This window comes from Mercenaria mercenaria, chromosome 3, assembly GCF_021730395.1.
Source record: "Mercenaria mercenaria strain notata chromosome 3, MADL_Memer_1, whole genome shotgun sequence".
NCBI classification, from domain to species: domain Eukaryota; kingdom Metazoa; phylum Mollusca; class Bivalvia; order Venerida; family Veneridae; genus Mercenaria; species Mercenaria mercenaria.
The window spans coordinates 15390253-15415938 of record NC_069363.1 but is presented as its reverse complement, the minus strand read 5'-3'; the positions used below and the strand labels follow the sequence as shown (position 1 = coordinate 15415938).

Genomic DNA, 25686 nt, shown 5'->3' with positions numbered 1-25686 from the left:
TAATGTTTGCTAAATTGTCACCACAGCTTGTTGTAAAGATGACATCAGTCATTGGAATTCCAGACAATAAATGACTGTTCAAATTACCATTTGGTAAAGTTCCTGGAAAAAAATCCTCCAATGTATGTATCCCTGTATTTAAGGACTTTTTGATTTGGGGTGATTTGTAAACTTAAAGTTTTCCACTGATGTATCAGTTCAAATTAATGTGTGTATTAAAATTACTGGGACTTATATAATACATTTCTATAAACAGTAACAGAATTGAATAGAATAGCATACTATAACCCATGCAAATAAGTGGAATTTAAACATACACAGTAATAGCTTGAAGCATGCACAATAATATTTAAAGACCTATCCTGGAGTAAGTTGTAGCACAGGGAATTTTCTAAAATTTTGCTTGCATGTTCTTTAATATGTATATAATAAAATGAAAACAAACTTCATAAGTATTGGTTGCCATGTACCATTTGCCTTTTTAAGAGTTTTACACTTTATGAAGATAATTGAAAACACTTTGATTCTTCCTATCTGATTAATTTCTTCTTCAACAATTAATTTAAACCACCTAAAACATTGTGAGTAATATGGCCAATTTCACATTCTGGAGACAAAAATCTGCCACTTCGATCGCTTTTTTTTACCATTTAATTCATTAAAACCTTGTTACTTTAAGCAAACTCATATATGGCACATAACAAGACTTAACAGTAACATTGTTTATTATATCTAAAAATATATATTGATGAAGTAATTCTACTAAATTATCCCATTAACAGCCTTTTCGTAGTGCAAAAACACTCCTGGATAATTATGTCTTTAAGTCTGTAATAAGAGCAGAGGAATTGCCTTAGTGCTTACTGACAGTTACACTTGGGCTGTGCCCTCTTATCAAGATAGCTTAAGTTGTTTAAATATATACCACTTAAAGACATTCCATTGAATAAGTGCATAATTAGTATGTACACAAAATATGCTAAAACTAGCTGGAATATATTTCTTGCACATATATATAGTCAATTCCACTGTGACTATATGAAAGATGCAATGAAAGGGGTCTCTGTAATGGCTTAGTGGTTATGGTTGCTGTCTACAAATTATTTACTGCTTATGTCCCAGCTCTTAAGTCTGCATCTGAAGAAGCAATCCAGCTGGCTTGCTATAGTTCAACAAGGTTCTACACATGCCTGTCCATGTCTGAGAAGATGTCCATTAAGGAATACCAGTGGTCTTGCTCCACCGCTTGCTGGAAAGTTACTTTATAGCCTAAATTATGTCAGTGTGACTTTAAAGCCATCAGCAATCATTCTTATATTTGGTGTAATAGTCCATTTAAGACCAACAATTGATTTCATTTCTCTTCTGTTACTTGTCCAGTGATTAGGTTACAGCAAGTTGGGTGATTTAGGACCTGTTTTTTTGGCTTACTTAATAGACAGTTACCAGAGCATGCAGATTGTACCTAATTCAGATAAAGCTTTTTTTATTGTCATTTTCTTTCAGAATTTAGGACAATAATAATTATTGTCTTGCAGGATTTCAGTTTTTCTTGTGAGATAATTTTATGTGCTTAAAGAAAAATAAGCTGAATATGTCATTATATATTAATGTTCACTTGTTTTCTTTAGACCTTAAAGCTATTTCATATACGTTCTTTAAAAATTTTTAATATTTCATTATTTTGTCATGAAAAGACTTAACATTTCAGAGAATTTCCCACATTACCCAGGCGTGGACATAAGTGTACTGGTCTTAAATTGACAGAGCTACTTGTAATCATTAACCTTAGGCCTGCTGACAGCAAGTGATTTTGCCTTTGCAGCCAGTGCAGACCAAGATCAGCCTGCACATGGTCTGCACTGTTTGCTATTCAGTCAGTAAATATTTAGTGGACACCCCTTAGAATAATAAATGGTACTGCCAAGATCGAATGATGTACCAGTCCATTTTAGAAATTTTGCAGGTTGAAGACCATTTAAAGCTCCCAGAAACAACAATCAACTGCTTGAGTTCAGAGACAGGGCTTGCAAACCTAGTTTTATAAACCACAGGTCCAATAATTGTTTTTTCAAGCTGACTTGAAAATGGTTCAGATAGTCTTAAACTTTCTTCACAGTAAAAGCAAGAGAAGCAGAAATTAAGGCAGGAAAAAAAGTACACTGAGGATAATTTAGACAGGAGCATCAATAAAATGTTGTCATTCGGCACATCATTGCTGGAAGACCTGTAAACTGCTGCTCATGATTAGGTTCCTAAAATGGACTGTTTGGCTGAAAGTAATTATCACCATAGACCGTAGACAGTGTCCCATGTATACTGAAAAATGAATAATAGATGATGGTTGGACAGTGCAATGGCGGGATGTAAATTCAGACAAATAGGCACCTACTGATTGCTTTCTATATATATAAACATAAACAGGTCTAAGAGAAGGTATGCCATGAAAATCTGTCAAAATATTGAAATATGATAAACTAGGTAATGATACAGTATCATGAAACTCTTTAGGCCAAAATATTCTAGTCTGTTTTGAACATTTTCTGTCCAGGTTCTTGGAAAATTTATCAATTACAGTTTGTATGGAATTGTTCTTGCTTATAACATCTTTGGTATATTAATAATTATAATGATAATGATAATAATAATAATAACAGTTATTATTATAAAGTCTCTATTTAACGAGGCAACACAGTTGATTCTTAGTTATAACTTATATGGCTGAGTTGCTTTTAAATATTAAAAAAAGGGAGGCGTAGTGGTTAAATGTTTATTGGGCCCAAATCCTGGTGAGTGCAGAACTTGATCCCGACAACTTTACAATCCTTTTATTTCGGTACATTTGTACTGTTGAGAGTTAACATATGAAATTGTAAATAGTACACTGATCACTCAGAGTTGCAAAAGGATGAGTAAAATGCTCAAGTTATACAAGATTTTAATTGATCTTTACATAGAAAATACAAGGAAAATGGCTGGGAACCGCCTCAGTTATTTAAGCCATGATGCTTGAGCCAATTTGATGTTGAAACAGTTGTATTTCAGTTTACACTGAAAAGTTGTAGGAAAGAGAAATGATGTGGATTCTTGCAAACACATGCTGTTTTTAATTAATATAATTATACATTATGTATGAATATGATGTATTTTTAGCAAGTGTATATTTCAGAAAGAAATTAGATTCTGTCTCATGAAACAAACACAGCTAGCTGCAGGGTGCACAGCAACTTCTGCAAGAGCCTGAAATACGCACATCTTATATATTTTCTTGCATGTCATTTTCATATTTGGTATAAAACTCTTCAATGTTTGTCTGGCAACATGCGTCTGAAGTGCATGTTTTATAGGACAAGTCGATATAATGCTTTTAGTGTAATTTTATGGTTCTTATAAAAAATATAATATGAAATTGTGAGAATGTTTGCATGGTATGTGTAGGCAAGTTAACTAGTTTCCTCGAAGCCTTGTTTTTAATACTTTAGTCTTGCAAGATTGATAGAGTTTATCTGGTTCTCCAGTGTGTCCTGCTGAGAATAGACTTTTAAATGCAAATTATTTAACCTTGACCGTTAAGGCAGTAAATTGCTTAAAATAGACATATAACTTTCAACTTGTGAACATATATAGATGTTGGCGCAGGTGTTCCTGTACTGGCTTACATTTTATTTTCAGTGATCTTATAGAATTGCTCAGACCTAATATGTAAGATATTGAAAACTGTCTTCTTGGTAACAAATTGATTTGGAAAAATGTTATCTTGTATGTGAGTTTCATTCCAGACAAATTTCTCATTTATAGATTTGTGTACTTGGTTAACCGAGCTTTAAATTCTGAAATTCTGGCGTGCCATATATGATTAACAACTGTCGCCTAGACTTAGAGATATGGTCATGTTTTTTAGCTCACCTGTCACATAGTGACAAGGTGAGCTTTTGTGATCACCCTTTGTCTGTCGTCAGTCCGTCTGTGCATCCGTCCGTCCGTCAACAATTTCTTGTCTGCACGATAGTGGTTTCATTTATGATTTTATTTTAACCAAACTTGCACACAACTTGTATCACCATAAGAACTCGGTTCCTTTCTTGAACTGGCCAGATCCCATTATGGGTTCCAGAGTTATGGCCCCTGAAAGGGCCAAAATCAGCTATTTTGACCTTGTCTGCACAATAGCAGCTGTATTTATGATTTGATTTTTACCAAACTGGCACACAACTTGTATCACCATAAGATCTTGGTTCCTTTCTTGAACAGGCCAGATTCCGTTATGGGTTCCAGACATAGTGACAGTGAGTTTGGATCACCCTTGCTAGTCGCCAGTCATTGACGCCGTCATCACATTTACTTGTCTGCACATAGGTTTATTTATGATTTTAATTTAACCAAACTTGCACACAACTTGTATCACCATAAGAACTCGGTTCCTTTCTTGAACTGGCCAGATCCCATTATGGGTTCCAGAGTTATGGCCCCTGTAAGGGCCAAAATCAGCTATTTTGACCTTGTCTGCACAATAGCAGCTGTATTTATGATTTGATTTTTACCAAACTGGCACACAACTTGTATCACCATAAGATCTTGGTTCCTTTCTTGAACTGGCCAGATTCCGTTATGGGTTCCAGAGTTATGGCCCCTGAAAGGGCCAGAATTAGCTATTTTGACCTTGTCTGCACAATAGCAGCTTTATTTATGATTTGAATTTAACCAAACTTGCACACAACTTGTATCACCATAAGAACTCGGTTCCTTTCTTGAACTGGCCAGATTCCGTTATGGGTTCCAGAGTTATGGCCCCTGAAAGGGCCAAAATCAGCTATTTTGACCTTGTCTGCACAATAGCAGGTTTATTTATGATTTGATTTTTACCAAACTGGCACACAACTTGTATCACCATAAGATCTTGGTTCCTTTCTTGAACTGGCTAGATTCCATTATGGGTTCCAGAGTTTTGGCCCCTGAAAGGGCCGGAAATAGCTATTTTGACCTTGTCTGCACAATAGCAACTTCATTTATGATTTGAATTTAATCAGACTTGCACAAAACTTATATTTCCTGGTCCTTCGGGATCATTGATTTCAACTCATTTAGATTTGAAGATTGAATACTGCTTAAGCCGGTGCTAGGGGGCGTGGGCAGTGTTGCATTTTCCATTACTGCCCATGAACAGACTCAATCAAACCGAGTCTGCAATTTTCACTGTTTGCATTGTTCTCGATGCTTCCGAGGGATCTACTTTCCAGATTTTATTGTGTTGCCATAAGATCTCAGTTCCTTTATTGAATCGGCCAGATCCCATAATGGGTTCCAGAGTTATGGCCCCTGAAAGGGCCAGAATTAGCTATTTTGACCTTGTCTGCACAATAGCAACTTCATTTATGATTTGATTTTAACCAAACTTGCATACAACTTGTGTCACCACAAGGTCTTGGTTCCTTTCTTGAACAGGCCAGATTCCATCATGGGTTCCAGAGTTATGGCCCCTGAAAGGTCCAAAATTGGCTATTTTGGCTTTTGCAACCATATAGAGACTTCATTTATGTTTTTCTTTTATACAAACTTCCAAAATATCTTCAACAACAATAAATCTTTGATTCCATGACAAATCAGATCCAATCGTAGGTTCCAGAGTTATTTTATATCTGATTACCTCCCCTGATTGTAGTCAAAATGATTTATATCAGTAAGTACTTATAGGACTTATTTGTAACTTTTTTATTATTGGCCATAGGGAAAAACCGAGACCACTTTTCTGTGGTACAACATGGATGGTACCTCCAATTTTTAGGTGTATTTTGACATATCTGTACCTTGTAAGGTTTTTTTTATGCCCCCGAAGGGAAGCATATAGTTTTTGAACCGTCTGTCCGTCTGTTGGTCTGTCAGTCTGTCGCCAATTTTCGTGTCCGGTCCATATCTTTGTCATCGATGGATGGATTTTCAAATAACTTGGCATGAATGTGTACCACAGTAAGACGACGTGTCGCGCGCAAGACCCAGGTCCGTAGCTCAAAGGTCAAGGTCACACTTGCACATTAAAGGATAGTGCATTGATGGGCGTGTCCGGTCCATATCTTTGTCATCGATGGATGGATTTTCAAATAACTTGGCATGAATGTGTACCACAGTAAGACGACTTGACACGCGCAAGACCCAGGTCCGTAGCTCAAAGGTCAAGGTCACACTTAGACATTAAAGGATAGTGCATTGATGGGCGTGTCCGGTCCATATCTTTGTCATCGATGGATGGATTTTCAAATAGCTTGGCATGAATGTGTACCACAGTAAGACGATGTGTCGCGCGCAAGACCCAGGTCCGTAGCTCAAAGGTCAAGGTCACACTTAGACTTTAAAGGATAGTTCATTGATGGGCGTGTCCGGTCCATATCTTTGTCAACCATGGATGGATTTTCAAATAACTTGGCATGAATGTGTACCACAGTAAGACGACGTGTCGCGCGCAAGACCCAGGACAGTAGCTTAAAGGTCAAGGTCACACTTAGACGTTAAAGGTCATTTTTCATGATAGTGCATTGATGGGCATGTCCGGTCCATATCTTTGTCATTCATGCATGGATTTTAAAATAACTATGCATGAATGTGTGACACAGTAAGACGATGTGTCACGCGCAAGACCCAGCTCCGTAGGTCAAAGGTCCTAAACTCTAACATCGGCCATAATTACTCATTCAAAGTGCCATCGGGGGCATATGTCATCCTATGGAGACAGCTCTTGTTTCTTTTTGGTTAAATTTCTTTCCTTTGTTGTTCCTGTCCTTTGGACTTAGATATTTTTTCTGAGGACCTTCTTGTCCTCAAGTGCAATGATAACAGGTGAGCGATATAGGGCCATCATGGCCCTCTTGTTGTTCTTGCTTTTGCAGTTAAGTGTTATTTATTAATTTCAGGTGATCTTATACTACTGATTCTAGTAAATTCATTTGTGAAATCCCTCAAAAGACAATGCAAGTTACATTTCCAGAGTCAAACTGTGTATGTGAAGGACAGGTTGGGATCGTATTTCAGTCACTCGGGTCAGGGCCACTGTTTCTTAAATAGAAAAATTGTTCGCGGTATGAAGGTAGCTTACATGTACATGTGGTTAAGTTAGGGAGAAACATCTGGATTGTATTTGGGACTTTTAAAATACTAAATATTTTAGTGCTGACCAAACTGTGTGGCGCATCTATTATAGATTTTATATCAAAGCATTGAAAACCTGGTTTTGTGGTGTTGCTGCATTGATCTTGTGTTTGTTCATGTATTGACCTTAAACAGAGCAAAACCATTTATTTGTTAATGAAACTTGACTATTCATTCTGGTATAAAAAAAACATGTAAATTGACAAAACAAAATACTGAAGAATATGTTTGCATCTCATGTAACTAAAACGAAAAAAATGAAAAGAAAATTCATTAACTTTTAGCATACAATGTTTTCACATAAATAAACAACCTAAAAATAGAAATTTGCAGTACAAACTAGTTAGAAAAGTCATGGCAGCTGGTCGAACGCTTTCAAGTTGATTAAAACATGAATAATGAATGAAGCCCAATCACAGCCCAAAGGACCCATCAGTATATCAACACATGGAAATAACGAATGAGGCAGGACATTTACAAAATTTATCCTACTAATGATTTCGGTTCATATTTGTCTGGCACTCTACACACTTTTCAGCCATATATGGACAGTTATAGCTCTCACGAGAATACACGTTCCAGAGGAAAATGAGCAATGACATTTTATAATGTACATTTAGCTTCATTGCTATGGCAATGGTATGGTATAAAATATGAAAGGTTAATGTTCACAAGCAGTAACAATGGTTTGCTTAGAGCTTCATTATGCTGAAAAGCTCAAATGCAAAGATTTCATGCTGTTTCGCATAGAAATACGTTGGGTGCACTCAGCAGTAATATTGTTTTATGGTTAAAATTATAGTGATTGGGCATATTAAGTTTTATTTGGTAATGAAATGGCGGGGAGCTGCATTTTGCCAGTTATTTTATTTTGGGCAGATCCAGAAGGGATGTACCTGGCTTGTCCCACCGTCTTAAATCTGTCTATGGTAAAGGATTTTTTATGTTTGAAACCTTGAACAAACATTACTAACAAAAAATGCCTAGTTGTGTATTTTCAGCTCACCTGAGCTTGGTGCATGGTCTAGTGTCTGCATGGTGTCCACAGTCCTGTGTCAACATTTTTACTTGAACATCTCCTCTGAAAATACAGACCAGAATTACAGCAGACTTGGTGTGTAAAATTCTTGCATGGACCTCTCTCATGGTTCTTAAGTTGACACATTTTAGGAGCAACTTTAGGGCTATAAAATAAAAAAAAAAACAACATTCAAACAACTTCTTCTCATAAATCACAAGTTTTCACCAAACTGGTTCTGTATATGTAGTATCCTTGTGTGGACTTCTCTCAGTTGTAATCAGATGGTTTAGCTCGGCCCCATTTATGGACCACCAGAGTTAAAATAGAAAAAACTCTTTAAGTGACCTTTTTTTGTGATCCACTCGATGGGTCTTCACCAGATTTGATCTATAACATCCTTATTTGGACTCTCAGTTTTGTTCCAGTGGTTCCGCTTAGCCTCCTGTAGGGGCATTAGAGTTAAAAATAGCAGAATCTCTAAATGACGTCTTGATGGAATAATTCTTCATCAAACTTTTCTCAAAAATGTTCAAATGGTATTGCTTAATGGCTCCTTCTAGGGGCACAAGGGCTAAAAGTAGAAAAACTGTTTAAATAACTTTGTCTCTTGAACTGCTTCATGCATTTTGACTTTTAAACTTGGTCAGTATAATCACCACTGGATGAACCTTTTCTTAAGTCTTTCCTAGGTGGTTTTTGCTATACTACTCTTAAAGCTCATTGGAGCTTCATAAGAAAAATCTTTAAACTAATTCTTGTAAATTGCTAGATGGATGTTTTCTCAGCTTGGTCAAAAGCATCGAAATGGTTCCATTTGACTTCCCTAATTTCTTTCCAGTTTTGAAAAAGAAAATGAAAAATTGAAATCAGTGGAATAGTAAATTCTACTATTGTAACTGCCTGTTGGATCTTAGAAGGTTTATTGATGCATTTAAAGTGCCTTCATTATAATACCTGGATGTTGGAATGTATGATGTTCGATTAGGCTCAGTATGTGCTAGGCCATTAAAACTTTGTAGTATACTGTTTGATGTGATTTATGAGTGTGTGGGTGGTTGAGGGAGGTTGCCTGTAGTTTAAAGGGCATGTATTCAGATGAGCAACTGCATTTCAAAAATGTTAAAACAGAAAGCAGTGTACATTGAACATCAAAAATCATAAATCAGTATAAATTTATGAGTATGGTACACAAATCAATGTTAATCAAGTTGGTAGTTTAATGTATTGCCCCTTGCCTTAAGCAGCCTGTCAACTCAATTCCCAACTTTACTTTTTGTCCTAATTATGTCTCCCCCCACTCTGAGGGAGACATAGTGTTTTTGCCCTGTCCGTCCTTCCGTCCGTACGTCATACTTCATTTCCAATCAATAACTGGAGAACTATTTGATCTAGAACTTTCAAACTTCATAGGGTTGTAGGGCTGCTGGAGTAGACGACCCCTATTGTGTTAAAGGTCAAGGTCACAGGGGCCTGAACATTGAAAATCATTTCCGATCAATAACTTGAGTAACACTTGACCCAGATTGTTGAAACTTCATAGGATGATTGATCATGCAGAGTAGATGACCTCTATTGATTTTGGGGTCACTCTGTTAAAGGTCAAGGTCACAGGGGCCTGAACATGGAAAACCGTTTCCGGTCAGTAACTTGAGAACCACTTGACCCAGAATGTTGAAACTTAATAGGATGGTTGGTCATGCAGAGTTGATGACCCCTATCAATTTTGGGGTGACTCTGTTAAAGGTCAAGGTCACAGGGGCCTGAACATCGAAAATTATTTCCGATCAATAACTTGAGAACCTCTTGATCCAGAATGTTGAAACTTCATAGAATGATTGAACATGCTGAGTAGATGACCCCTATCGACTTTGGGGTCACTCTGTTAAAGGTCAAGGTCACAGGAGCCTGAACATCGAAAATCATTTCTGATCAATAACTTGAGAACCACTTGACTCAGAATGTTGAAACTTCATAGGATGATTGAACATGCAGAGTAGATGACCCCTATTGATTTTTGGATCATTCTATTAAAGGTCAAGGTCACAGGGGCCTGGTCATGTTAAATCATTTCCGGAAAATAACTTGAGAACCACTTGACCTAGAATGTTGAAACTTAATAGGATGATTGGACATGCAGAGTAGATGACCCCTATTCATTTTGGGGTCACTTGATCAATGGTCAAGGTCACAGGAGCCTGAACAGTGACTTGAGAACCACTAGGCCAAGAGTGATGAAACTTTGCGGGATGACTCGACATGCCAAGTAGAAGATCCCTATTGCAGCCAACCATCAGTGTCTCTTTGACTTTTGCTCCTGACTCCTATTGACTTCTTGCCTATAGGACTTTGCATTGGGGGAGACATGTGCTTTTTTACAAAAGCAATTTCTAGTTATTATACTATTTTGGTCATTGTCCATCCATTGGTCTATAGGTCCAATTGGTTTCCAATAAATAACTAAAGAATACTTAGAAAATTGCCTGTGGTTAGTAGATGTGCTGTTTTGGGGTGTCAATAGATCAGATATCAAAGTAACGGTCATACCCTGTTGCCTCTGATGGACCATTATTGGGAGCATAATTGAGCCGCGCCATGAGAAAACCAACATGCTGTTCACTTTCAAAGTCTATTGCAATTAGAGAAACTGTTAGCGAACAGCATGGATCCTGACCAGACTGCGCGGATGCGCAGGCTGGTCTGGATCCATGCTGGTCGCAAACGCACTATGTTGGTTTTCTCATGGTGCGGCTCATGTGTTTTACAAAGAGCTTATAGATTTGTTTCAAAATGTCTTAAGCAGCCATCTGCCTTAAACTGCCAGACTGTGTTGTTAAATACAGGTTTGTGTGATTATGGTTTTCAATATACAGAAAGCTTGTTCTACTGTAGACTTCACAAGTCTTTGTTAAAGGTAGCACTGCAGGGAATAAAAAAATCTATAATATAATTTGGGCCAATATAAAAGATATGGTCATGAGTATGATGTTTTGCTAGACTTGTTGAAAATTTTAGACCACAATCATGTTTTTTTAATGGGAGTCTCTAGAAAAATCATAGTTTTTATGACATTTTTGCAAGGAGAAAATGTTTTACATTGTAGATTTTTATGAAACTTATCACAGTTGTAATTTATTTAATATATTATCTTTCATAGGGTCAAATGAAATGGGTAGGTTCGTTTGCTTATTTTTGAACTATTTGCTAAAATTTCAAGCTGATTTTTTAAAGCCATTATCTAGAATTATTTCATGTGTCAACATTTTTAATATTTTATTTTATCTGTAAGTTCACAATTGCGGATAATTCATACTATATGTTTGGACCAGGCTTTATTCTGCTGTTATCGATGGATATATGATGCAATGCATTTACCTGCAGTTTGTCAGACAGGCAGAACTTACTCTTCAAAATTACAATTGCTAATTATCGAAAGAATACTTTAAATTCAAAAATTTGAGGTAAATAATGAGACTTGCCTCATTAACTTTTAAGTTATTTTTATGTATGAGTTATTTTTGATATCCCAGTTGTGCTGTATCTAGAATGAGGAAATTATTACCAATTAAATGAATAAATTATCTCTTTGCTATAATTGAAAATGTGTGAGGTTTATTAGATGTTAATTAAAACCTTATAATAGCTCAACAAAGCATGCCAACTTTGATTAGTTATTTTAAAGCATAAAACTTTTGGGATACATAAAATGTAACTTAAGGTAATTCTTCACATATGTTTAACCAGAGGTGATTGCGTAAAACATATAATAATGCCTGGTAGACTTCAAAACCTGTTTTTTGTTGTGACAGTTTTTAAAAGTGGTCTGTAATATTAAAAAACATTCTCACTTTTGCAACAATTGTGTCAAATTGAAGATTTTGCATGTAATTTCCACCTTTACTTGTAATATTGACAACTTTCAGCGAGAGATTTTTATGCAAGTGTTTTTTAACTAGCCCATTAAGATTCATTACAATGCACAATAATCCTAGCTGCCTAATCCATCATTGAAACATTTGTTTTGTCATATTTGGCATTAAAACACGTATGACGGAAGCTCTCCTTGGCGGAAAATATTGATCCCTGATGAGAACGATATCAAATTCTGATGCTTATTGCTTAAATTTCAGAGCATATAAAGCTGTTAGTGGAGATTTAATTGTTAATACAATATTTTTGCGTTAAGTTGGAAAGGGTTACGTGTGAAGTATTAACACAGATTGAGTGCATATGTTTACGGTTTTAACTGACATTTGCGATATTCGCAAGAAGAAAGGGGAAAGGTTCTTGCAGCATGGAACAGGTAGTCACATAGGGAATATTGCCAGAATTAATCAAGCTTGCTTCACTCAGTGATGCTAAGAAACTTTCTTAACAGATGTAATATCAATTATACAGACAGTATAATTGCAGAAAATGCTTTTTAGAAAATGAGTTACTGCGATCTGGTAATGTGGTATTGGTCTAGACCAAGAAACAATCTATCATACACTAGGTGGATAGGTTTAATTCATCAGTGTAATCATAAATCTTTTTTACACGAATGCTACTCATCTTTTTCTGGAAACAGAAATGTAAAGAAGCTACTATTAGAATTTTTCTTACTTGATATGGTAGCTGAGTGTTGTCAGAAAATTATAAATAAGTCAAATGTTTCTAGCTGACAAGGGTTTTAACTTTATAATTGTTTTTAGAGCTTGCTGTTTACAGGTATGCTTATGAGCAGAATTCAGTTCTTTAATTTCAGTGTCTGAAGTGTCAAAATTAAGAACATTAATTTTTATTTTTTAAAAAAAAATCCATGTTTTAAACTTGTTAAAAAAAAATAAACATACAGAAATGTGTGTAGCCATTTCTGGTACAAATTTTAGCTAACACATGGCGCAAGATGTACAAACTTTTTGTATAATAGAAACACCAGGACTGTTATGTTGCCTGTTCTGGTACATGGACAGTCTACAAGAATTCAATTTAAAAAGTCACATGATTGTTTTTACTTTATAAACTTATGAAATGACTACGTTTTATCTTTGCAGGTAGAAGCTTAGCAAGTGGAAATTAGTTTAACACAATGGGAAACAAATCTTCAAAAAAGAAGCTTCCAAAGGAAGATTTGGACTTCCTCACACAAAATACAAAGTTCTCTAAGAATGAGATTAAAGACTGGTACAGAGGATTTATGGTAAGGAAACTGGAATTTCTGTTACTTCCAGGAGAAAACCCATGGTCAGTTTGGTATATGGTATGGTGTAGAGGAGTCATGGAAGGTTAAAAGTTATAGAAACAGGAAATTCCAATATTTCCAAGAGGAAAAACAATGGCAGTTTTGTGTAAGGTTTAGTACAGGTAATTGTCAGGTAATTTAGAAATTATGGAAACAGGAAATTCAAATTTTTCAAAGACAAAAAGAACTGTAAAAAATAAGTTTGTGCAAGGTATGGAACAGATGATTCATGTAAGTATAAAGATATTGAAACATCAAACTTGTACTTCCAAGAGAAAAGCGATAGTCAGTTCAGTGTAATGTATGGTGCAATGGTTTCATGGTAAAGTGAAAGATATGGAAAAGAGAAAAGCAGTGGTCAGTTTGATGTAAGGTATGGCACAATGAAACAATGAGACATGGAAAGTTTAAAGGTGGATAATCAGATTTTGGCCATGTAACGGATTTGTTCGAAACTTTAGCATCTGATCAAGTACACTCATTTATGTTCACTTAACACTTAATACAAATTAGATTTTCACTGGAGTTATTTTTAAAATTTCATTTTCCTATCCTGGTTGCCCAACCAAGATAGAGTAATTTTATCATAAGTATAAATTTGATAAACATACTTTGCCTAAGGAAATGTATAAATATTAGACATATTGTAATATATTTGTAAAATATTTGCATTAAAAATTATGTATTTAGATGGAATTCATTAGAAACGCAAGTTTGAAAAATTATTATTACCTCCCTTTGCCTATCTTGGTTGCGCAACCAAGATAGATTGGAAATAAATGAATTCAGAAGCTACACACAGCTTTAAAGCTTGCATTTTGGTTCAGATTGTTCAATAGTTGATATGTCTATCAAATGCAAATGTAAAACTAGACATTGTATCGAAATAAAAAGAAATACCCAGCTTTTTATATACTTTCATATTAAAGGGGAGTAATTACAAAATTTTATAAAAATAATAAAATATACATTTCAAATAGGAATCTAACTCTATGTAATCGGTCTTTTTGTTCCTTAAATAATTCTCTACCAGAATATACAAAAAGTAAAAAATGTCATTAAATGTTGATTAAATGTGATTGACCACCTTTAAAAAATCCATTTTTTCATAGAGGAAAACAATGGTCAGTATGGTGAATGTTATGGTACAGAGGTTTGGAAATTCAGTTTTATTTCAGAGAGCAAACTAATGGTCAATTTGGTGTAAGGTATTTTTGTTTTGTTTTGGTAGAGTATAGAGTGACATGTCATATTGTGACTTTTCCAGCTATTGGTGGTGGAGGAACATCCCAGGTGCCATTCTGGGCAGTGTTTCAAGTATGGACAGGTACCTGGGTAGCTTCCCCACATAAGAATTCTACGCCCCAAGCGAGGTTTAGAACCCACATCAGTGAGGGGCAATGGATTTAAAGTCAGCTACCTTAACCACTCAACATAGAGGCCCCTTTGGTGTAAGGTATAGTACAGGGCAATTGTAGCAAGTTTATAGATATGGAAATCAGAATTTCTATTAATCCAAGAGGAAACCTTCAAATGGTCAGTTCGGTGTAAGTTATATGGAGAGAGTCCTAAAAAGTTAACAGTTATGGAAACTGGAATTTCAGTTATTTCCAAGAGGAAAATGTTAGTTTTAATTTGGTGTAATGTATGATACAGCAGATTAATTCTGTGTTATATGTAATGTAAACATAATGAGTTGTTATTGAGTTATTGTTGAGTTATTTCCAGGAAAACAACCAACAGGTTGGTGTAAGGTATGGTTACAAAGAAGATTTGCATTAGTAACAGGTTTATAATGAAACAGCTTTGCAGAGTGTAAGACTAGGAATCCAGAGGCTGTAGGCTTGATTTGTGCAAGAGGATTTAGTTTTAACACTCTGTATGCCAGTGAAACAAGATAATATAGGAGCACCTGCAGTGGCGGGAGGGCTTGGGTCAGACAGCATCCCCAAAAGTTGTCCACTCTCTATCTTGAGCAGTTCTTATCCAGTGCTCACCAAACTTGGTCACATTGCTTATAGGAATAATTCTCTGAGTTCTGGTCATCAAATTACTGAAAATTGCAAAAACTGAACTGACAGTGTCCGCTTAATAACCAAACAGATGTCAAAATTGAAAATGCTTAGGCCTAAATTAAAATTAAGTTTGTTTGACCTTTACTGACCCAGTATTTTTACAGTGGGTAGGTAGGTAGGTAAATAATTATGTCTCCCCCATGAGACATATTGTTTTTGCCCTGTCCGTCCGTCCGTCCGTCCGTACGTCACACTTCATTTCAGAGCAATAACTGGAGAACCATTTGACCTAGAACCTTCAAACTTCATAGGGTTGTAGGGCTGCTGGAGTAGACGACCCCTATTGTTTTTGGGGTCACTCCGTCAAAGGTCAAGGTCACAGGGGCCTGAACATTGAAAACCATTTCCGATCAATAACTAGAGAACCACTTGACCCAGAATGTTGAAACTTCATAGGATGATTGGTCATGAAGAGTAGATGACCCCTATCGATTTTGGGGTCACTCCGTCAAAGGTCAAGGTCACAGGGGCCTGAACATTGAAAACCATTTCCGATCAATAACTAGAGAACCACTTGACCCAGAATGTTGAAACTTCATAAGATGATTGGTCATAAAGAGTAGATGACCCCTATTGATTTTGGGGTCACTCCATCAAAGGTCAATGTCACAGGGGCCTGAACGTGGAAAACCATTTCCGATCAATAACTAGAGAACCACTTGACCCAGAATGTTGAAACTTCATAGGATGATTGTACATCCAAAGTAGATGACCCCTATCAATTTTGGGGTCACTCTGTGAAAGGTCAAGGTCACAGGGGCCTGAAGATTGAAAACCATTTCCGGTCAGTTACTTGAGAACCACTTGACCCAGAATGTTGAAACTTAATAGGATGATTGGTCATGCAGAGTAGATGACCCCTAACGTTTTCGGGGTCACTCTGTGAAAGGTCAAGGTCACAGGGGCCTGAACATTGAAAACCGTTTCCGGTCAGTAACTTGAGAACCACTTGACCCAGAATGATGAAACTTCATAGGATGATTGGTCATGCAGAGTAGATGACCCCTAACGATTTTAGGGTCACTCTGTTAAAGGTCAAGGCCACAGGGGCCTGAACATGGAAAACCATTTCTAATCAATAACTTGAGAACCTCTCAACCCAGAATGTTGAAACTTCATAGGATGATTGTTCATGCAGAGTAAATGACCCCTAATGTTTTTGGGGTCACTCTATTAAAGGTCAAGGTCACAGGGGCCTGAACATTGATAACCAGTTCCGATCAATACCTTGAGAACCACTTGACCCAGAATGTTGAAACTTCATAGGATGATTGAACATGCAGAGTAGATGACCCCTATTGATTTTGGGGTCAGTCTATTAAAGGTCAAGGTCACAGTGGCCTGTTCATGTAAAATCATTTTTTGGAAATAACTTGAGAACCACTTGACCCACAATGTTGAAACTTAATAGGATGATTGGACATGCAGAGTAGATGACCTCTATTTATTTTGAGGTCACTTGATCAAAGGTCAAGGTCACAGGAGCTTGAACAGTGACTTGAGAACCACTAGGCCACTAGTGTTGAAATTTAGCGGGATGACTGGACATGCCAAGTAGATGATCCCTATTGCAGCCAACCATCAGTGTCTCTTTGCCTTTCGCTCCTGACCCCTATTGACTTCTTGCCTATAGGACTTTGCATTGGGGGAGACATGCGCTTTTTTACAAAAGCATTTTCTAGTTTTATTATATTTTAAGTTTTTTTTTTAAATGTTTGTTGTCTCAGTAATAAAGTCTATATATTAATACCTATTGCTTGTAGATAATCTCTGAAGATGCTTTGTTAAATGAATGCTTGTAATAAATCCATACAATAGCCCTATTCATGCACACACAATATGGGCACAGACTTAATTTGCACATAAGGCAAAGTTCACCAAGTCTTTGAGTATCTTTCATGTCTATACTTTTTCCTATGTAGATGTAGTGAAAACACTTTTGATATATATATATATATATATATCAAAAGTGTTTTCACTACATCTGCGCTTAAAAGTACAAAACAATATAGTCGCGAAAATACGTGATATTTGGCATCTAAACACACTACTGAATTACAGGCTAGTTTCAACAAGTGTTTCATGCTTGATTCAATAGATAATAACTTCTTGTGAGTTTTAGAACGTTTTTACAACTGTTATGGCAGTATGCAAGCAAAATTGATGATTTTTAGTTTCAAGCTACTTGCACGTATTGGTCTTGTTACTAAAAACAGAAACAAGATTGGGTTTCCCCGACATCAGACATTTATTATGACATTGTCCTGGCAAAAGAAGTATAAGATTTTTATAGCTCTTTGTTCAGGCATAACAAAATTAAAATATTAAAACTATCTAGCCTGTAATATTTCAACACATTTACGTTCTTGTCAAATTCTTAAAATTTGAAAACTGAGATTTTCTCACTTCGAACAAATGCATTTCAAAACGATCTCTGATTAAAGACATTTTGAAATCAACAATTAAGTCAGTTTATAATATATTTTCACAGATAATTAAATTTCCCACCACTTGCCTGTCAACTGTCGTAATACTGTCACTGTTATGAAAGCATGTACAAGCAAATTTCAAATATAACACATATAGTAGACAAATAATATTCTCATGTATGCTACGTTTCCTTTGTAATCAGTTATAATTGTTCTTAAATTTCTTTTTCACAACAGACATTTTTCTTTCACTTATTTTTGTAATCTCCACCACCTATTTGCTCTCCATAATAACTGCATCGATAGTATTAATAATCACAGTCTAGCCCCTACCGTATTTTCCAAAAGTGTTAGGACTAGTTATTTTCAATTTCTCAAGACTTATTTCCCGAAAAATGGTTATTTTTTGTAAAGTGTCCCAAAAATATGGACACAATAATCATAATCATTTCAATGTTGAAAGCGAAATAAAAAGCGTATACGATTATCGGTTATTATTCTGTTGATTAACTTAGTCATTGTCCTTGTTTTCATCATCAATTAACATCCCCCTCAAAGAGCTAAAAGAAGTGTCGGTATTATGGCATCTGAAGTGGAGATCAAAGCTGTATAGTTTCCCCGAGATTGTCATGGAATTACGTCATGTTTTCGCGCCATATGACACATCACTGTTTGATCGTACCGCCTGGGTTCTTTAAATTAATCAATAAAAAGTTTCTTCTTTAATTTGTTAAAGTGAATTCAATATCCTGTATAAACTGACAGGTAAATGTGTCAAACGATAATAATTGTGGATCCTACCTCTGTGAGCTAATTTGCCGCACTAACATAAATCTGTTTGCCAAAAGTCGTTTTACGCCATGTATTTAAATTGCTGACGCTTTTTCATTCAGTATTTAAGATTTTTTTATTCTGTTTTTAGCTCACCTGAGCAATGCTCAGGTGAGTTTTTCTGATCACTCGATGTCCGTCGTCCGTCGTCTGTCGTCCGTCGTCTGTCAACATTTAGCTTGTGTATGCGATAGAGGCTGTATTTTTCATTTAATCTTCATGAATATTGGTCAGAATGATAACCTTGATGAAATCTAGGCCAAGTTCGAAAATGGGTCATCTCGGGTCAAAAACTAGGTCACTAGGTCAAATCAAAGAAAAACCTTGTGTATGCGATAGAGGCTGTATTTTTCATTTAATCTTCATGAATATTGGTCAGAATGATAACTTTGATGAAATCTAGGCCGAGTTCGAAAATGGGTCATCTCTGGTCAAAAACTAGGTCACTAGGTCAAATCAAAGAAAAACCTTGTGTATGCGATAGAGGCGGTATTTTTCAATTAATCTTCATGAATATTGGTCGGAATGATAACCTTGATGAAATCTAAGCCGAGTTCGAAAATGGGTCATCTGGGGTCAAAAACTAGGACACTAGGTCAAATCAAAGAAAAACCTTGTGTATGCGATAGAGGGTGTATTTTTCAATTCTTCTTCATGAATATTGGTCAGAATGATTACCTTGATGAAATCTAGGCCGAGTTCGAAAATGGGTCATCTCGGGTCAAAAACTAGGTCACTAGGTCAAATCAAAGAAAAACCTTGTGTATGCGATAGAGGCTGTATTTTTCAATTGATCTTCATGAATTTTGGTCAGAATAATTACCTTAATGAAATCTAGGCCGAGTTCGAAAATGGGTCATCTCGGGTCAAAAACTAGGTCACTAGGTCAAATCAAAGAAAAACCTTGTGTATGAGATAGAGGCGGTATTTTTCAATTGATCTTCATGAATTGTGGTCAGAATGATTACCTTGATGAAATCTAGGCCGAGTTTCGAAAATGGGTCATCTGGGGTCAAAAACTAGGTCACTAAGTCATATCACGTAAAAATCTTGTGTATGCGATAGAGGCTGTATTTTTCAATTGATCTTCATGAATTTTGGTCAGAATGATAACCTTGATGAAATTTAGACCAAGTTTGAAAATGGGTCATCTGGGGTCAAAAACTAGGTCACTAGGTCAAATCAAAGAAAGACCTTGTGTATGCAATAGAGGCTGTATTTTTCAACTGATCTTCATGAAATTTAGCCGGAATGATTACCTTGATAAAATCTTGGCGGAGTTCGAAAATGGGTCATCTGGGGTCAAAAACTAGGTCACTAGGTCAAATCGAAGAAAAACATTGTGTATGCAATAGCGGATGTATTTTTCAATTGATCTTCATGAAATTTGGTCAGAGTGATTGCCTTGATGAAATCTAGGTCAATTTTGAATATGGGTTATCTGAGGTCAAAAACTAGGTCACTAGGTCAAATTAAAGAAAAATCTTGTGTATGCGATAGAGACTGTTTTTTTCAATTGATTTTTATGAAATTTGGTCAGGTTGATTGCCTTAATGAAATCTAGGTCGAATTTGAATATGGGTCATCTGAGGTCAAAAACTAGGTCACTTGGTCAAATCAAAGAAAAAACTTCTGTATGTGATAGAGGCTGTATTTTTCAGTTGATCTTCATGAATTTTGGTCAGAATGATTGCCTTGATAAAATCTAGGTCGAGTTTGAACATGGGTCATCTGGGGTCAAAAACTAGGTCATATCTAAGAAAATGCTTAATGAAAATTGGTCAGAATATTTGTTTCCATGAAATCACTAGGTCAAACATGTTTTACACTGTTATGGAGTGTTTCTTAGGTGAGCGACCTAGGGCCATCTTGGCCCTCTTGTTTTTTATTACTTTCCCTTTATGTTACTATAAATAGCTTATTTAAGAAACTTTTTTATTATTGGCTGTAGGGAAAAACCGAGACCACTTTCCTGTGGTACAACATGGATGGTACCTCCAATTTTTAGGTGTATTTTGACATATCTGTACCTTGTAAGAATTTTTTTAAATTTTGGTTAAATTCTTCCCTTTGTTGTTCCTGTCCTTTGGACTTAGATTTTTTTTCTGAGGACTTAGATTTATTTTTAATTTCTTCCCTTTGGTGTTCCTGTCCTTTGGGCTTCATCAGTCAAAATTTTGCTCCTAACCTCGTCTGATGTAATCCTTCAGGCATGAAACTACTGGCCTAATTTGAAAATAATTTTATTTGAAGTAATTTTAAGAAAATTTCAACTATATTTTCTCATAATTCTTTTGATTGATCTTGATTATGATTTTTTGACCTTCTTGTCCTTAAGTGCAATGATAACAGGTGAGCGATATAGGGCCATTTTGGCCCTCTTGTTTTTTTGTACTTCCTGGTCAAAAGTCTGAAATTTATGCCCATAGAATTTATCATTTATTTACTCTTAGAAAGAAATAAGTAATTAAGACCGCACTGTTTGAATTTTTACAAAGAACTAAATTTAAATTTGACCGTTTTTATAAAATTTTGCCTACATTCCTGTCGATATCTTATTAAGGTATTAGACCCGTAATAGAGTATTCCTACCATAAACCTACTTTTACTGCAATTCTCAGGGGGTCGTAGGTTCAAGCCCTACTGGGACCAATTTTTTCCCCTTATTTTCCTTTTTTTTATCCCCCCGCCAAAGGCGAAGGGGATATTAGAAATGCTCTCCGTCTGTGCGTCCGTCCGTCCGTCCGTAACGATCTTTGTCCGGAGCATAACTCCAAAAGTACTGGAGAGATTTTCTTCAAACTTCATACACTGATAGAACACATTGGGAGGAAGTGCAGTGTGCAAGAACAATAACTCTACCTTGCCTATTTTTTGAGTTATTCCCCTTTATCATATTTTCTTAAAAAATTTTGTCCGGAGCATAACTCCAAAAGTACTGGAGGGATTTTCTTCAAACGTCATACACTGATAGAACACATTGCGAGGAAGTGCAGTGTGCAAGAACAATAACTCTACCTTGCCTATTTTTTGAGTTATTCCCCTTTATCATATTTTCTTAAAAAAATTTGTCCAGAGCATAACTCTAAAAGTACTGGAGGGATTTTCTTCAAACTTCATACACTGATAGAACACATTGGGAGGAAGTGCAATGTGCAAGAACAATAACTCCACCTTGCTTATTTTTTGAGTTATTCCCCTTTATCATATTTTCTTAAAAAATTTGTCCGGAGCATATCTTCTTCATGCATGGAGGGATTTTGATATATCTTAGCACAAATGTTAACCACCACGAGGCGAAGTGTCATGCTCATGAACCAGGTCCCTAGGTCTAAGGTCAAGGTCACACTTAGAGGTCAAAGGATACAAGAATGAAAAATTTGACCGGAGCATTTCATCTTCATGCATGGAAGGATTGTGATATAATTTTGCACAAATGTTACCACCACGAGACAGAGTGTCATGCGCAAGATCCAGGTCACTAGGTCTAAGGTCAAGGTCACACTTAGAGGCCAAAGGTCAGATACAAGAATGACTTTGTCCGAAGCATTTCTCCTTCATGCATGGAGGGATTTTGATGTAACTTGGCACAATTATACACCATCATGAGACGAAGTGTCATGTGCAGTTCCCTTCTTTAGAATAACTTCCCTTTTGTTGTTACTTTAAATAGCTTATATTGTAACTTTTTCATTACTAGTCGTAGGGAAAAATCAAGACCACTTTTCTGTTGTACAACATGCATGCTATATCCAATTTTGAGATGTATTTTGACCAATCTCTACCTGATAAAGATTTTTGTATGGACTTGCAATTTTTTTTTTTTTTTTTTTTTTTTTTTTTTTTTTTTTTTTAAATTAACCTTTGACCGTAGGAAAAAACAAGACCACTTTTATGTGGTACAACATAGATGTTACTCGCCAATTTTAGGTGTATTTTATTATATATAAGGTATCTCTACCAGGTAAGGAGTTTTTTTGTGGACTTAAAAAAAACAAAAGACTTACAATGATTACTAAACAACCACAAAATTAACATTCCATTTGCAAATACAGCTGCTAGAGTAAAGAAATTGCTGCGACGGGCATATATTGTGACATTCTGGCACTCTTGTTCCCTGTTACCTTTCTATTCCTACTTTTTACAGTAGCCATATAGAAAAACATCATAGCTATACTCTCATGAAAATTAATAAAATTTAGCAGTAAACCACCTCACTACTGACTTATTCTTTCTTCCACATCTTTAAAACCCCTGACCTCAACTAAACGGTTCTTCAAAGCTTTCCCCAAAATTAATACTTTCAGACACTAACTTGCCAGGAACTTTAGCCTTCAATTATAATATGCCCGGCGGGGGGATTAGCCATGTGTAACATGGCTCTTGTTTCTAGTAAGTTTTTACTTCTTTCAAGACTTATAATTGATTTATTGGACAAAAGTGGAAAAAAATAATTCGATAAGCGATTTCTTGCTGTTCAGAGTGAATTTACCTCTGAAACAGAAGGGGCAGAGTTAAACATCTTTAAAAATATTGAGTTACATGCAGTAAAAGTTCTCTATTTTGCCTTCACTCATTAGATTACATATTATGGAAGAAATTTAGGTAGGTTTTACGTCTGCCCCAGGGTTAGTTTTGAATGAAGTAAGCAAAATTCAAAACAGAAACACAGAATTCGACTTTAATTTTTCAGTGTTGGAGTTAGAACTCTATCTCTTTAAATCCGTTTACTTGAGGCACCCTAGAAAAAATGATGTTGGCATTTTTATTTTGTGTTTTATAATTGTTCACCAATAGTTTGATGTTTCTTTTATCAAATTTAATGGTATAATAACTTCTCTGCAAACGTTTTGGATAGTGGCCATCACTTTGATATTTGTCTCTTCTTGAGCTTGAGGAGATACCATAAGTTACACAAAATTTATAAAAAAAAACAGCTTGGTAAAAGTTATTTAAAAATTGCAACACAGTGCATAACATGGTCACCTTTAAGAATATACCAAGCAAATGCCATTTTGTAAACATTACTATTAGGGGTCTAATACCTTCAAATCGTTATAGAATTCAGACTATATTACTTCTTAAGCGGTGCTAAAAATATTGATGGGATAATAACAAAAAATGAATGCACTACGCGCGTTTTTGGTGTAAAAGTAAACAAAAGTAATGTCGAGCGATGGAAATTAGATATTACGATAGGTCGCACGTGCTCGTGGAATGGAAAATTACCGGCATGACGTTTTGGTATCTTTACGTTTCGTGGGTAAATTAGATACTAGATTTGTAAAATTATGTCCTTTTGTCAGATTGCCTTCCGGTTATAAGCGGTTTGATTGTCGTCTGCATCCTATGGCCTTAGGCAATGTTATCGGCATAGTTGACACATTTTCGGAATACACGAGATAATAAACAGTCCGCTTTATCGATTTTCTACTAGCTGACCGCGGGTTACTTTCTCACTTGCCATAATTACTTACGCATTTGTTAAATAAAGTAATCACCAGTTTCAAGCACCAAAATAAGTTTTTTCCCTCTGATAAGAAAATAAAAATAATTTTTTTCTCTGGAATGCAATAAAATTATTTGAGTCGGGGCAATTTTATCGGGTCGGTAGGTAAAGGTCAAACAAACTTAATTTTATTTTAAGCCTTAATAAGCAGAGTATTGCAAAGTAAAAATATTTGGCTGAATGGGCGCATTTTGCACTCTGGTTTACTGAGAAAATTATGCATTGGCAGACAGTTAATCCGCCAGTATTCTTTGAAGTGCAACTAAGTCGGATATAACGGAGTTATAGCGGACATTTGGCATAAGATTCATTGTCCTGTTTTGTCTACACTTGATTTATGTTTGCTTAGGTTGTAATTGACACTGCCCTAAAAAGGCACTTTGATTGATTGAGAATGACCCAATGTCTGGTCAAATCACCTCTACAAGATTTATACACAGGGGCTGTCACATTAGTATGCAGCCAGCAGTGATAATAGGAGTATAAAGCTTTTGTTCATTTGTTTAACATCATTTTTGGTAATCATTTAATATCACCACAGTTTGCTGAATGCCACATCAGGTTCTGATGAGTACCAGCTTGTTCTTCACAAGTAACAGACAACTTCTTAAGCCTGCCAGCTTTAAGCTGAAAAGGGAGAGTGCAGATCTATGGATCACCAGGAGTCATGAGTTAGATCCTCAGGCGAGGCTTATGTTCTCTGTGATGATTTGATAAAAGGCATTGTGTCTGAAATCATTCGTCCTCCACCTCTGATTCATGTGGAGAGGTTAAGATGGCAGTTGCTTGCAGAAAACAGGTTTGTACTGGTACAGAATCCAGGAACATTGCAGTTTAGGTTAACTGCCCACCCTTATGTAACTGAAATACCGTTGAAAAACGGTGTTAAACCCAAAATAGACAACTTTTTTCTTCTTTTTTTTTTTTTGGTAAAATTGAAGTGTTCTGTCAAAATTTGTTAAAACTTGTATTTTATGAAGTAACCCTTGCAGTATACTTTATGGCGAATGGATTTGCAAAGTACAAAAAATCGATGAACAAGATTTAAACATCCTAAGATGGCTTTTACAACATTCAGTAATGATTTTCTCGACTTTTAGTATTTCCGAATAGCAGATATACATTATATATCTTCTTCTGTGTTAATGGAAAATACAAGTTTACCTCCTGTTAATAATCAGCTAAAATATCAAATTACTGCCTTAGATGTTTAAGTAAATAAACAATTTCATAAGTTCAAAAATATTTAATACAATCTTGTCATGTTTTACTTAAACATGTGTCTTCAGCTGACATAAAATATTTCTTACATATAAACAATAAGGAAAAAGGAAATGATGTCTGTGCACCAAGCGGACATCAACATTTATATTGACCTTTAAATTTACATTATAGAATAAAACGTTTTTGCATGTTCAGATATATACATTATTATACAATTGTTAAATGTAATTAATAGTATT

General features: G+C 35.7%; 1 protein-coding gene across 11 annotated transcripts in view; it reads left to right on the top strand.

Annotated features, from left to right (window-relative positions):
* The window catches only part of LOC123525383 (neuronal calcium sensor 2-like), a 215638-nt gene that overhangs the window by 170462 nt on the left and 19490 nt on the right, over positions 1–25686 (top strand). For 10 of the 11 annotated variants that reach the window (XM_045304389.2, XM_045304394.2, XM_053537911.1 and 7 more), the window contains one exon: positions 13192–13337. In XM_045304389.2, the coding sequence (XP_045160324.1) occupies positions 13227–13337 (111 nt within the window). In that variant the 5' untranslated portion in view covers positions 13192–13226. Of the gene's footprint in view, positions 1–8229; positions 8252–13191; positions 13338–25686 lie in introns of those variants that run through there. The other variant, XM_045304397.2, reaches the window with a different exon arrangement.